This window comes from Wyeomyia smithii, chromosome 1 (assembly GCF_029784165.1).
Source record: "Wyeomyia smithii strain HCP4-BCI-WySm-NY-G18 chromosome 1, ASM2978416v1, whole genome shotgun sequence".
In the NCBI taxonomy this organism is placed as follows: domain Eukaryota; kingdom Metazoa; phylum Arthropoda; class Insecta; order Diptera; family Culicidae; genus Wyeomyia; species Wyeomyia smithii.
Window position 1 is genome coordinate 18,407,456 of NC_073694.1, and position 14,714 is coordinate 18,422,169.

The following is a 14,714-nucleotide window of genomic DNA, read 5'->3' on the forward strand; positions in this document are numbered from 1 at the left end:
AGTTTATTCATCAAATGTGATCTTGAAGGTAATAGAATAGAACTCTATTAACGATTGATAGTTCGGTTGATTAGGCTATGAAATTTACTGTTATCCGAACTTTTGGTTACTTGGGCTTACAATCTATCAGACACTTTTCTTCTTTTTTCAGTGATGCAGATACTCACGAGGCGACTATTTCTACGGCTGGTGGTAAAAAGGGTACCGGCTCTGGAAGTCACAGCTGTGACATCTGTGGCAGGCACTATCAAAGCGAAAGGGCTCTCAAAGTTCACATCAAAGTACATAAACGGAGTGATGCGCACGAGTGTGGTAAAACATATATCGCCCAAGGTACGTTAGAAGTACAGAATGAATGTAAGCACGGAAGCGAACCCATGGAACGATGCAAAATTTGCGGAAGGACGTTTCGGCATGCTCATGGGCTGGCAGCACACGTCGCCAGTCATGTGAAACATGTTTGCGAAATATGTGACAAAGTGTATTTCAAGAAAAATCAACTCACAGCTCACATGAGAGTTCACACCGGTGAGCGACCTTTCACGTGTGGAACATGTGGCAAATCATTCGGCAAAAAATGCGTTTTAGTCACTCACATGAAGACTCATGCAGATAAGCAATTTAAATGTGACATATGTGGGAGACCATTCACCAGCAAATATTATGCAGTGGAGCATAGTAAAACGCATACGCATAAGCGCAGCACTGATCGTAAATTCAAATGTGAAATCTGTGACAAAGGATTCCCGTACAAAAATCATCTTGCACAGCATAGGAAAACACACCGCACAGATCGTCCGCACAGCTGCGAAATTTGCGGTAAATCCTTCAAAACGTCAAGTACTTTATACATTCACATGAAAAAAGTGCACAGCTCTCAGCATCCTCATATGTGCTCGGTTTGTGGAAAGGAGTTCGCATACCCCTCCTTGCTCAAGCAGCATATGGCTTGTCACATGGATGAACGGCCTTATAAATGTAAAACCTGCGATGCATCATTCAAGTCATCTAGTACCCTATGGAAACACCAGAAAGAACACGCGAGCGCTGAGTCTAATACTTTGAGCACTTTGCCGACACGCTTGTTGTGAGGTCGTGGTAAGCCCTACAAAAAGCTGTCAGCGAAAATTTGTCAAATCGCGAAGATTGCATTCTCATTTAAATAAAACTGTTGATACTTGATTAATGCTAGGTAGTTAGTGTTTTATTATTATATCACAATTACTAATACACCTTCGGTTGTTTGTTTGTCAATTTTTTGTTTTTCGTCTCACCACAGACAGACGTCCAAGCAAGAACAAAATTGATCGAAAATTCCGTGTAAATTTTCAAAGAGTATTGCGTTTTAAATCACTTGTATACTAGCGCCGCCTGGTGACCTTATCGCTACAATAAATTTTTTTTCCCCTGGTGTATGAGGCTGGCGTCACTGGTAGCGCTATCTGGTTACGAATTGCTACTAAAAAAATCTTTACACAAGTTTGGAACTCAGCTTGGACGTCTGTCTGTGGTCTCACTATCGATGTCATGGAATATAAAAAAGGCTCGAAAACATTATTCGCATGGGAGTTAATGTTTACGGGTAAATGAGAACTAAGCGATCTTCATGATGTTATTTGCATTGCCAAAAAATTATGCGATGGTGGCAACCACTGCATCTAATAGCGAATTTCTTTATTCCACCTGCTCACCTCGTTTTGACCTGAAAGCGCACTAACTGCTGACAAAACCCTTCTTTATTCGCTCGATGTTAACCCAGTTTTGACCTGGAAGCGCCTGCAAAACAGACAGGTTCGCACTGTGATTTTTGTCAGTTTTGCGAGTGGGTTCACCAATACTATTACATCGTATCTGTCAAAGCGGTCAAAACACACGGGTGATACTGAAAACAACAGAAAAATGTGTTGTCGTCTGTGCAGTGAAATCATGGAACGCAGAGAGAAATAATTGCTGCAGCAAACGTATTTGTTATGGAATTAATGGAATCGGATTTAGATTTGGATTCCGATTCCGAGTTCGAAAGTGCTTTAATCAGAATTTTCAGTAAGCCATCGAAAACAAGCAGGAGTCGGGTGGCGAATTTTGTCATCGACGTAGTGGAAAAATATACGGATGCGTTTGTTATTGTTGCTGTTTTTCAAGCTGCAAAACCAAAACACGACCAAAACAGAAATCTTTTAATGTCAGCAATAATATCAAAAATGATTTGTTATTGTTGTATTTAGAATTGGCATCCGCAATACAAGAGCTACAGATCGGATAACATTTGTTTTCACGCTTCTGGATCCGAGTTGCATCCAAGTTGCGACCGATCGAATATACGTAAAGCTGTCATAAGTTGAAAACAGACTTAAAACAGCTGATCGCAACTGTCTCGTGGATTGCCTTATTTATGTTTACATTGCGCATGGTCTCACGCACACCAACGCAAGGCTTTAGATCGTAGATCGAGATCGTTTTTTTATTCCACCCGAAAGTTGGCACTAACCCCGTGGAATAAAGAAATTCGCTATAAGTTGCCCCTGTTTATATTGATTCTTCTGAGCCCCTATTCTGTTTTTCCTCCACTGTTATGCTTTTCTTGGTGCTAATCGCCATCTTGTTTCTTTCGCTTATAAAATATAAAAAACATATTTTTATTGTTCGTAGTTAAATCGCGTGTATAATTGTATAATTCCTCCTGGACTATCCGAAAACCACTCAAGCGATTACATGATACGGTTGGATGATATTGTGGGAGTGAACAACAAGTAGTAACTGGACAAACTCGATTGAATGTGTAGCAGCCATAGTTTTTTTCTCTGAATAAATCTGTCATATGTTTGAAAGCAGCGCGAAGATTTCCCTCTCATTTCATTACTGTACAATACGTCGTTCGAGTAACAGGCGAATTAAATCTTTTGCTGCAATGTCTACCATAGTGTTTTATTTAACTCAACTATGCGCTGCGAACATGTCGGAGAGTGACGAAATGGACAAACATTTGTCCGGAATGGAAGATTTGTTGGATAAGTTGACCGCCGCGGGTCAGAACTGCGCTAAAAATCGCGTTTGTGTGAGCATAACGACCGGTGCCAGCACACATCGCGCTTTGGATGTCCTACGCCAGATGAAAACTGAAGATCTGGTTAGCGGTTTTAAACTTGAGTTAATCCACACCGATTTTGTGGACCAATGGAAACCACTACCCCTTTTCCAGAAGACCAGTACATCATGACCTTGATAGATGACTTCAGCCACAGATTATTGCGAGCCGCTGCAAGTGAAGGAGTGGAAAGACGCCATAGATACCGAGACCAAGCACAAAGCCCAGCGTTACGGTGTAGATTACTTAGATGTTTTTGCACCAGCGACACGCTCTGAGACCCTGCGAGTGTACCTGGCAGTAGCGGGAAAGAACCAGATGAGTCTACAGCACATCGATGTCCGGACGGCTCGTTTACACGTAGCGAACCTATACATTAGAGAAATGACAAGACACTCACCGTTAAGGCAACTGTCAACATCAAAACGGGCGAGTTGTATCATTTTGCATTGCCGTTATCCGTTTTGATGTTGACAGTTGCCTTAACGGTGAGTGTCTTGTCATTTCTCTAATGTATAGGTTCGCTATTTACACGGGTCGGTGGATGCGTCAGCTCCCAGAGCAGGAAAGGAGGAACTCATTCGCCGTCTTAGAAAGAGCGATTACGGGCTACATGCGGTGCTCACTAAAATGAGGGTCGTCCAATGTCAATCCGAACTGATAAACAGACCACAATTTCTCTGCTCGTAAACGTTGAAGATCACTTAGTTGGATGCGTGTTCGAATGGCTGAAAAAAGAGTTGAATATAGTCAACCCCGGAGCTGTGAATTACTGACGATATTCAGTTGAAGGAAGGAACTTATATTTTGAGACTGAAGAGTTTCCTTGAAGCGCTAGTGAAGAAGTACAATCTCGAGGATTGCAAGACATCGAAGACACCATCAGTTCAGACGTGGTCTTTGATATGTCATTTCTGGGACGAAAGGCAAGTGAACCAACAGATCAATGCTAGAAGACTACCAAGCGGTCAGTCAGATACCTAAAGGGGATGAAAGAACTGAAGCTTAAGTTCGGACCTGGCGATAGCGGCTGGAAACTAATCGGCTGCTCGGACGTAGATGGACCTCTGGCAAACCGGAGATCTACGACGGGATACATCTGTCTATTCGGTAGTGGACCTTGAGCCTGTGTCAGTCTGTTATCTAGGGAGGCAGAATATATTTCCTTGAGTGATGTATGGCAGGAGCTCAGTTGGCGTTGAAGACCTATAGCTTTTCAAACGAATTTTCACTCTCACATTCGCGTTGACGGTGTTGCTGATATTTGTTTGGTTTTTGCATGCGAAAAAGAAGGAAGGAAATATTTTTGCTTTTGTCATCACGCACATTTTGACAATTGCATATGAGAGTTCACGTAGGTGCGAACAGCCTTCAAAATCTCTTTCAACGCGAATAACCCGAATTGTCTTCATCATTGTTTTGATCTTCGAGTTTCAATAACTTTGAAAGTTCTTCGTGCATTTTTTCTGATTTCGTTCTGTATACTTTTAAGTAACCCTTTGAAAATTTGTTCACCAAATGTGACGTGAACGTAAACGTAAACCTGAAGCGCAGTATTAAGTTGTGTACTGAACAATGTTTCCTGTTTACTTTTAACAATTTATCAGACACTTTTCTTCTTTTTTTTTCAGTGATGCCGCCACTCCAGAGGCAACTGTTTCTGCAGTTGATGATAAGCAGGGTGCCGGCTATAAAAGTCACAAATGTAACATCTGTGGTAGGCACTATCAAAGCGAAAAGGCTCTTAAAGTCCACATCAAACTACACAAATGGCATAAACCGTACGAGTGTGACAAGTGCAGTAAGTACTACAACAACCCAGGTTCGTTACGAGTACACAAGAAAAGGATGCACGGAAGCGAACCCATGGAACGATGCAAAATTTGCGGAAGGGCGTTCCGGCATGATCATGAGCTGGCAGCACACGTCGCCAGTCATGTCAAACATGTTTGCGATATATGTGACAAAGAGTATTTCAAGAAAAGTCTCCTAATGGCTCACATGAGAGTTCACACCGGTGAGCGACCTTTCGTGTGTGAAACATGTGGCAAATCATTCGGCAAAGAATCCGTTTTAGTAACTCACATGATGACTCATGCAGATAAGCAATTTAAATGTGACATATGCGGGAAACCATTCACCAGCAAATATTATGCTGCGGAGCATAGAAAAACACATACGCAGAAGCGCAGCACTGATCCAAAATTCAAATGTGAAATGTGTAACAAAGCATTCCCGTACAACAATTATCTTATTCAGCATAGAAAAACACACCGCACTGATCGTCCGCACAGCTGCCAAATTTGCAGTAAATCTTTCAAAACGTCAAATGTTTTATACACTCACATGAAAAAAGTGCACAGCTCTCAGCACCCTCATATGTGCTCGATTTGTGGAAAAGAGTTCGCATTCCCCTCCCTTCTCAAGCAGCACATGGCTCGTCACATGGAAGAACGACCTTACAAATGTAAAACCTGCGATGCATCATTCAAGTCATCTAGTACTTTATGGGAGCACAGGAAAGAGCACACGAGCGCTTAGTCTAATGCTTTGAGCACTCCCCAAAGACCCCCCCCCCCACTCCTCAAAGCGTGTATACCCGGGACACCACTGGTAGTTAGTGTTTTATTTTCATATCACATTGTTATCACGAGAAAACCAAAGTTCTTGATTTACCTTCCAAACCAACGAGTTCTGATCTAATAAAGATCCTAGAAATAGTCTTTCTAGTCTTTGCAATCATTCCGAATGTAATTCGGACAAACGACAATTGGCCTACACATCATTGGAACCTGAAAGATCGAAAGAATGGCAGCACCTGCGGAAGACGGAACCTGAGGCGGTGACATTCTCAAGCAGAACCGGCCGCTGGTGGAACAAAACGCTCATCTTTTGGCCATGATGGAACAATCAAGAAGCACCGGCCCTCGAATTCATCATTGAATCGTTGGACGAGGCGATGTGAAGCTGTTGTATTGTCCGTCATTGGACATCTGTAAGATTAGTTCCGACGTCGAGAATGGTTGTTTGTTCGACTGATGGATTTAGAAATATAAAGACATGTTCGTGAAGGACGGCGCAAAGCTGAACGATGCAGCTAAGGTCCGTCTCTTATTACGAAGCATCAATGTCACCATGCACGACAAGTACGTAAATTTCGTCCCACCGACGTATCCCCGGGGATTTTTCTTTTGAGGATACCGTGAAGATGTTGAAGCAGCTGTTTGAAATGGGGACTATCTTCACGCAAAAGTTCAAGTCTTGTACAATCAATATGTCTCCCCGATTCGCACAAATGTTGCACTAAAATTGCACAATAAATGTGTGAAATGCATAACAATACATTGAAAAAACGCCCAACACGCAATCATTGTACTGGTTCCAAACTACATCAACAATTGCGCTAAAAACGCACAATTTTGTACTGGTTTCGCACTTTCCAACTTTTTCGTGTTGTTAGCAAACGGTGCTTTCAACTCTCGAAACGCACAGAGAACTACGTAACATATGCAGCAGCAATGAACAAGCGATGCGAGAATTTTGATTCAATCAATTCATGTCTCATCTTCATCTGCAGCACCTAGGGACGTTGCGATACCATTAAACATCGATACTTAGGATCGATACCTGTATCGAAACCGAGTACTGATATTCCGATAGTATCGAGGCTAACGTATCGATACCTGAATGTATCGTTGTGCGTTACCAGTTCATTCAAAATATAAGTCATAATTCTTTTTTATTATTAATTCCTCAAGATAAAACGTTTAATTCAATGAAACCATTTATATAGACCATTTCACGAGACGTTTCCGAACTCAATCTATGAATGAAATTTTGACAGAAAGCTCGGAACCGCTGACATAACGCACGTTAAAGCAACATCATCAACAGCAGAATACGTGACACCTGTCAGTTCGTAAAATGGTCTATAAATTTACTGAATCTAGAAACACCAGCTTCTGCAGAAACTTAGTCGAAAATCGATTGCTCTTTTCCTTAATAATTGATCCTGTTTTCAAAAAGAGCCGCTTGCATGGCTCTGTAGATTTTACTTTCGGATCTGCATGACCGTAGAAAAGGATCGTTCCCGTAGGTTAATCTACAGAAATTTCTGTTAAATTGGCATTACCGATGAGATGGCATGCATGCATACGATGCATCAAAATAACACAGGAAACAGCAAGTTTTCTGCTTCGTTCGTTCTTCTTTACAGGGTTGTTTTGAGTCTTTTCGATACTGAGAGGTGTGTATCGATGTTGATAAAGTATCGCTGGTAAAACATCGATGCCAAACATCCGAGTATCGGAAGCAGAAGGATCGATTCTGTATTAGTATCGGTGGTATCGCAACGTCCCTAGCAGCACCCAATGAGAATAAAAGAGAGGTGAGGAGGAGAGTGAAATTTTCTAGTATTAGTAAATGCTTCAAATGTAAACAACTAGATGAACTCAATGGGAAACCCAAATAACTACGTCACTATTTGGCATCAACTATGGGCAGAGGAGGATGAGCAGAGGGGCGCGTGCAAGTGTTAGTAAGTTTCCTCCTCACCTCTCTTTTATACTCATTGAGCAGCACCTAAAGAAGCTGATGTCCGAACAAGACTGCTAGAATCCGAAGAAGAATCGAATGCAAATTGGGAACACTCATCAACGAATGTCAACGTTTGTAGAATCTGAACATGACACCGCGCTGGTAGAACAGGAATCATGTCGTTAGTGTTTTAACGTATTTTGATTCAAGTTTTCACACTAGATTTTCATTCTTTTGACGTAGAATTACGTCTTACGGCAACATATACAGGGGACCAATTTTATTACAGGGATCCAATTTCAAAAACCCAAAACATCGAGAGCGTCACAAAAATTGTCCATTTTCAACCGTTTTAAGCTCAGTCAGTTTCCAACCGATTTTCGTTATTTTGCAGTAATCGATTGGAAAACCAACCAAGCACCCGTCCAAATGCAGAAAGTTGTAATCTGATTGTTCAAACGATTGTACTATTGAAAATTGTCAAGCCATGTCGAAACGCAAATGTCGACCTCTGATTGGTCGCACAATGCTTTTTTCCCTAACAAGGTCGACAGATTATACCTAGTTGACTAAAAATGAGCGCTTTCCCGCATAATCAATAACCATAAAACGTGCCTTACAACTAGTTCGGGATATAGTATCGACTGTATGGGGTATCGTTAAACCATATGGATTATCCGCTTATGGTTATTGATTATGCGGGTTGTGTTATATGTATAATTCATTCCATGATTGTACCGATACCACACGGTCGTTGGTTGCAGATCGTGAATAAGCAAGAAAAGCCGGGTTTCAATTTCTGAAGTTATGAAGTTTTCGGTAGCTGCAGAATTATTGGAAATGACAGGCAATTCTACTAAAGAAAACGGGAGAACTAGAATCATCGGCGAATGGTTATCAGAAATGATGATAATTGAACAAACCTGCCAGTTTGTTACTGTTGTCAAATATGATAGCACCTGTTGGTGCTCCACAATTATGTGATTGAAGTAGTTAAGATTTTTCATCATATGTAACAGACGGAAAACCGCTAATTTTAGCATTCGCAAGACAAAAACAATTCAACATTGCCTCAAGAATGTGTTGGTGGTCGGTTGTAATATATACTTGTTCTATTGCTGGATGGCAGCAGATAACAGAAATGCAGCACTTACGCTATTGCATCTTAAAACAAAACGGTTATTGTTCGACATCACAGCAGAATTTCTACCTTCATACTCATGTCTACCGTCGGCAGTATCAAACACGCAACAATCTGCTTCCATGCGACACGGGGAAGGAAACATTTTTTCCTTCCAAGCCGCGCAACACGACACAATACATGTTATTTTGTTGCCTTCATGAGAGTGCTATCGGTTCGGCTCGACAGAATGTCCACAAGAAATCATTTTTGTACATCCGTGCTACGAAACTGAGGAAAAACTTTAAAACTAAAAATAAAGGTGGGGCTTATCAAATGATCGCTCTGAGCCAGAATAAATGATATGTATTTTTTTTCGAACGTTGTAGAATGGTATAACTGGAAATAATTTAGTCACACCTCAAATTTAGAAAATCTATTATCTCTAATTTATTGATTTTTTTTAGTCACACCTATTTTTTCAGTTATCCCATTCCATTCCATTGAAACAAAAATAATATACGAAACATAGACGGAAAAATATATCGCTTCACATCATTAGAATGATTAACCCTAATCGAGTGTATTTCCAAAGCTATTGCAAAAAATTATTTACATAAGACAGGCTGTCGTAATTCTACGTTAACCTTGCGGTCGTTTCTTATAAACAACCTCTTCCACTTTTTATATGAACATAAATGTCTGTTCTCTGTGCCCGAAGTATATGATAACCGCGTGCCAATAAACAGGGTTTTTGTAAGATATAATAGCTATACGTCATTTTTGTTGAAGCTGAAGCAAGCCTTGAGTTTTAGCCATTATTATTACATGTCAGAAATACAGTTATTCATATTCTAACCACTACCAAAGACAGACGTCTTAATTGACCCTGCAATAGGTTATGGTCCCAGTCAATACTAGAAAATGACTACGAGTTCAAACAGCACTTCAAGTTCCAACGGAGTTTCCGGATCATCCAACATTCCAGCCATTGAACGTTTGAGGGGACGTGAAAATTGGTCGTCATGGAAGTTTGCTGCGAAAACTTATCTCCATCTGGAAGGCCTCTGGGATGCCATCAAGCCAAAGATAAAAGAAAACGGAGCCATTGAAGCGGAAGATGAGCGAAAGGATTTACAAGCCCGATTGAAGCTAATCTTGTTCCTTGACCCTACAATCTATGTCCATATCGAAGACGCGAAGTCAGCGCGTACGGCGTGGGAAAAATTGGAAACGGCGTTCAAGGACAAAGTACTCTCCCGGCAGATCGGATTACTCCATAAGCTCATCAAGACGAATTTGGATTTGTGCGACTCGATGGACGAATATGTAAATCAGGTGATTTCGACAGCCAGCGCATGAGCTGAATGGCATCGGGTTCAAATTGTCGGAACTCTGGGTTGGTATGATTCTGTTGGCTGACCTTCCAGATGAATACCGTCCCATGATCATGGCCTTGAAAAATTCTGGGGTCGCCATAACGGGTGACTTCGTGAAAACCAAACTTCTCCAGGAGCAACCATTGCTTAGCAGCAAGAAAAACAGTCAGGCCTTCGCAACCAACAAACGAAATGAAAAATTTTCAAAGCAAGTGAAGCAACCAGCTTCTCCCAAGGACCCGAAGTGCAGGAAATGTGCTCGATTCGGACACATCGCCAGGGACTGCAAGGACGGAAGGAAAGGTGAAACATTTCACACGGTGCTTTCTACGATTAGTAAGGAGGGCAAGAACGACTGGATTTTCGATTCTGCGGCGTATGCACACATGACAAGTAATAGAGAGCTGCTAACAAATCTCGAACAAGCACTGGAAGAAAGCCCAATCTTTCACATGTTCGAGTTTTTGGGACTAAAGCCATGGTCCAGGTCCCAAAGCAAAAGCGGCGTAAGTGGGACCCCAAATCCCACGAGTGTATACTGATGGGATTCGATGAAGAAACCAAAGGCTATCGTCTGTACGATCTAAAAAAGAAGACTACAATCAAGAGCCGTGAAGTCGTTTTCCTGAACGAAGGCGTTCCATCCGAAGCAGCGTGCCCCGAAGCTCGACGTGTCAAGCCATCGAATGGTAGACTGGACATCGAAGATCCGGTTGAAACCGTGCTTGAGCCGACACTTTCGTCTGCAACACCCTGCGAATCGGAATCAGAAGACGAATATGATGAAGGTGATTTAAAAGACGATAGCGAAACCAGTTCAAGTACCTTGACTGATCTTGTGCTCCCTTCGCGACAATTTTCACAACCACCTAGGTCAAAGGTGTCAAAGCGCAGCGAACGGGAGCACGTTCTTGCAGGCAAGTACAATAACATTCATGTTGATAGCACTGGCCTTCCTGGTATCTCACTTCCACAGTCAACCCCTGATGAAATATATGAAAAAAAAATCCCCTGATAAAGATTCGAGCTCGGACTCGAGCGACTTCGCTGGTTTTTCCGATGATGAAGGCATCAATGATGGTTTTGTGGCAGTAATATCGGGCATGAATGGCGAATTCGGTAACGATCCAGTCTCACATCAGGAAGCGCTAGCCTGCGACGATAGTGATGCCTGGAAGCGTGCTATGCAGGAAGAATTTGACGCCTTGGTGGACAACAAAACTTGGACTATCACTTCGCTACCGAAAGGAAAGAAGGCGATCAAGTGCAAATGGGTCTACAAGACGAAGCGAGACGCTGAAGGCAAGGTTCAACGGCACAAGGCACGTTTAGTCACTAAAGGTTACTCTCAGCGATAGGGGATAGACTACGATGAGACGTACGCTCCCGTCGTTCGGTGTAGTTCGCTGCGGTATCTATTCGCTTTGGCAATCAGACACGACCTTGTTATTGGCCAGATGGATGCAGTGACGGCCTTTCTACAAGGCGATCTTGATGAAGAGATTTACATGGAGCAGCCATATTTCGCGGACGATAATCAAAAAACGATGGTGTGCAAGCTAAACAAGGCATTGTACGGCTTGAGGCAGTCAAGCCGAGTTTGGAACCAAAAACTCGATGCGGCTCTTCGACGTTTTGGCCTGAAATCAACACAGTACGATCCATATGTTATATTGGTAACAAAGGAGGCAAAATGATGATTGTCGCAATATACGTCGACGATCTTCTGCAACGATCCAGCATAGAGGTACAAACTAAAGCAACATCTCTCCAGCTGCTTCCGGATGAAGGATCTGGGACAAGCGCAACACTGCCTTGGAATCCGAATCAAAAGAGCCAATGATTTCCATCAGCTTGGACCAGGAAGCCTACACAGAGTCGATTCTGAAACGGTTCAACATGGAACGATGCAAACCAGTAAAGGTGCCAATGAACAGCAGTGAGAAGCTTACAAAAGATGCGAGCCCGAAAGATGACAATGAATCCACTGCTATGGAGGACGTTCCGTATCAGGAAGCAGTCGGGTGTCTCATGTATTTGGCGCAGAGCACTCGACCGGATATTCTTTTTGCGGTGAAAACTCTTAGCCGGTTCAACAACAATCCCGGGGTCAAACATTGGAACGCAGTAAAGCATGTTCTGCGTTACCTACGTGGAACTTCCTGTATGAAGCTGATCTATAGAAAGGATGCAGATTCCAGCGTGGTCGGTTATTACGATGCTGACTGGGGATCGGATCCAGATGAAAGGAAGTCCACAAGTGGCAACATCTTCATGGCACAGGGCGGTGCAATCTCGTGGATGTGCAAGAAGCAATTAACAGTGGCGCTCTCAACGTGTGAAGCCGAATACATGTCCGTTTCGGCTGCTGTGCAGGAGGCATCTTGGTGGCGTGGTCTGTCAGCACTACTCAATAAAAACAACGATGAACCGATTGAGATCCGATGCGACAACCAAAGCTGCATTGCGATCGCGAAAAATGGTGGTTATAACCCGCGCACGAAGCACATTGACATACGCCACCATTTCAAAAAAGACGCTCTTCGCCGTGGTGTGGTAAACCTGACGTACATTAGCACAGAGGAGCAAATTGCGGATGGTCTCACCAAACCACTACAACGAATGAAGTTTGAAGAAAGTTGCAAGTTGATGGGACCCCTGCGGCTTGAGGAGGAGTGTTCAAGCTGAAGCAAGCCGTGAGTTTTAGCCATTATTATTACATGTCAGAAATACAGTTATTCATATTCTAACCACTACCAAAGACAGACGTCTTAACCTAAGACAAGACGCGACAGCTGGCTTCTTATTTTTCTTTTCGTAACGGCCGTCATCCCCGTCGAAATTTTTTTGAACGTTCCATACCGTTGATGCCAGACTGATTATTTTTAACAACTTCTGCAGGTCAATGAAAATAAAACAAATTAAAATTGCAATATATAGGCGAATAACACTCAATTCTTATTTATTATTTTATGTTCAATAAAGCATACTTCTACTATCAAATTTTTTCTTCCTAATTTTCTTGGTACCCAAATTTTTTCATTCTAAGTTTCTTGGACTTCAACCGAAATAGTAATAAACGATTAATCAATGCATTTTTAAAGTTATAACAGTGAAATACATTACTCGGTTATATCATGTACCTTGCATACTTTTGCATCATTATTTATGAACAATTATAATAGCTAAATTATGACTCTCCAGCATCACTGCTTTACAGTGAAAAGTAACCTCGTTGTATTTTCTACGTGACGATTGCGTTATCGAATTCAGCCAATCAGCAGCCGGTTCAAATTGGTTGAATGTAACGGTGACCAGCTGTCACGTCTTGTCGGTCTTGTCTTTGGTCTTAACTAACCCTGCAATAATTTTGCTTAAAACTAAATTTGGTCGAGCGCAATACAATTTAAAATTAAGAACCGCCTAAAGAGTCCTAAAAGTTATTAAAAAAGTGATATCACTTGTCGTTGTAAGATTATCGAACCGTTCATTGATTCACAGTTGATTTTATTCGGAGTAATTTTGTGCAGCAAAGTATAACAGTACGCTCTCAGCGTGTATGCCATGACATACATATTTTTGTTTATCAGTTCGAGTCGGTAAAAATTATTGTATGAATTCTGTAAACTTTTAACTGCTACATTGTGAAACTGAGACGATTTAAAAAATACACCCAAAAGCGAAATGGAGAAATTCAGCCCTATAAAGGTGGAAGGACTTACTCGAACAGTAAAGGTACAAGAGCTTACAATCTCCGACACTCTGGCTACGAATGGGAAAACACCGCTCATTAGCAGCGATAGGTGCTCTGGTGAACCGATTGTAACGGACGCCCTGCGGATAGGTTCAACTGATGTAAAACAAGAACCTATGGCGGACATCACCGATGAAGTTGAGACTACAGCAGCTTGTAATAGAATTGCAGCTTCTAGCCCCAGGTAATTTTACCCTCGTTTTAAAGTTATACAAAACTTTCAGTCATAAAATTCAAATTATCGAGGTCTATTCTCGAACTGGAGAGCTTGTGATTTCATAAAATAAGCTCCTGCATTTTATCAGACGCTCTTTTGCCTGTTTCAGCAACTCGGAGGGCTCGGAAAAGCGCAAAACCGGCGTAGGTGATCAATCACCAAAAAAGTACGTTTGTGAATTCTGCAACAAAGAATTGAGCACAAAACTCATCTTGGCGGATCATATAAGAACGCATACCGGGGAACGACCTTTTGCGTGTGATATCTGCAGCAGAGCATTCCGCACAGCTGCGATTTTGCAAAACCATAAAAATGCTCACACAGGAGATCGGGATTTCGAGTGTGACATATGCAAGCGAAGTTTTTCCCGAAAGACAGATTTGACGGTCCACATGAATATACACCGCACAGATTGTCCTTTTAAATGTCTGATTTGCGATAGAACATGCACGAGTAATAAGAATCTCGTCGAACATATGCGTACCCACAGCGATCAGCGACCCTTCAAATGCGACATCTGTGACGCATCATACACGAGACGTCATGCTCTAAGTAACCATATGAAGATCCACAAGGTCGAGCCGTCTCTAGGGTAAGTTTCATACCGAACTGACTGTAAACTA

The 14,714-nt window shown here is 42.1% G+C and overlaps 2 protein-coding genes across 3 annotated transcripts in view; both read left to right on the forward strand.

The window, feature by feature from the left end:
• The window catches only part of LOC129716610 (zinc finger protein 208-like), a 27,803-nt gene continuing 13,089 nt past the window's right edge, over positions 1-14,714 (forward strand). Inside the window, exons 1-10 of the mRNA XM_055666445.1 lie at positions 1-1,087; positions 4,717-5,625; positions 9,695-10,079; positions 10,608-10,941; positions 10,994-11,427; positions 11,479-11,774; positions 11,911-12,747; positions 13,801-14,058; positions 14,201-14,257; positions 14,582-14,683. Of these exons, the coding sequence (XP_055522420.1) occupies positions 78-1,087; positions 4,717-5,625; positions 9,695-10,079; positions 10,608-10,941; positions 10,994-11,427; positions 11,479-11,774; positions 11,911-12,747; positions 13,801-14,058; positions 14,201-14,257; positions 14,582-14,683 (4,622 nt within the window). The 5' untranslated portion in view covers positions 1-77. The remainder of the gene's footprint in view (positions 1,088-4,716; positions 5,626-9,694; positions 10,080-10,607; positions 10,942-10,993; positions 11,428-11,478; positions 11,775-11,910; positions 12,748-13,800; positions 14,059-14,200; positions 14,258-14,581; positions 14,684-14,714) is intronic.
• LOC129733997 (zinc finger protein OZF-like) overlaps positions 13,667-14,714 on the forward strand; it is a 9,954-nt gene continuing 8,906 nt past the window's right edge. For both annotated transcript variants that reach the window (XM_055695671.1, XM_055695670.1), the window contains exons 1-2: positions 13,667-14,058; positions 14,201-14,683. In XM_055695671.1, coding sequence (XP_055551646.1) covers positions 13,805-14,058; positions 14,201-14,683 — 737 coding nt within the window. In that variant the 5' untranslated portion in view covers positions 13,667-13,804. The remainder of the gene's footprint in view (positions 14,059-14,200; positions 14,684-14,714) is intronic.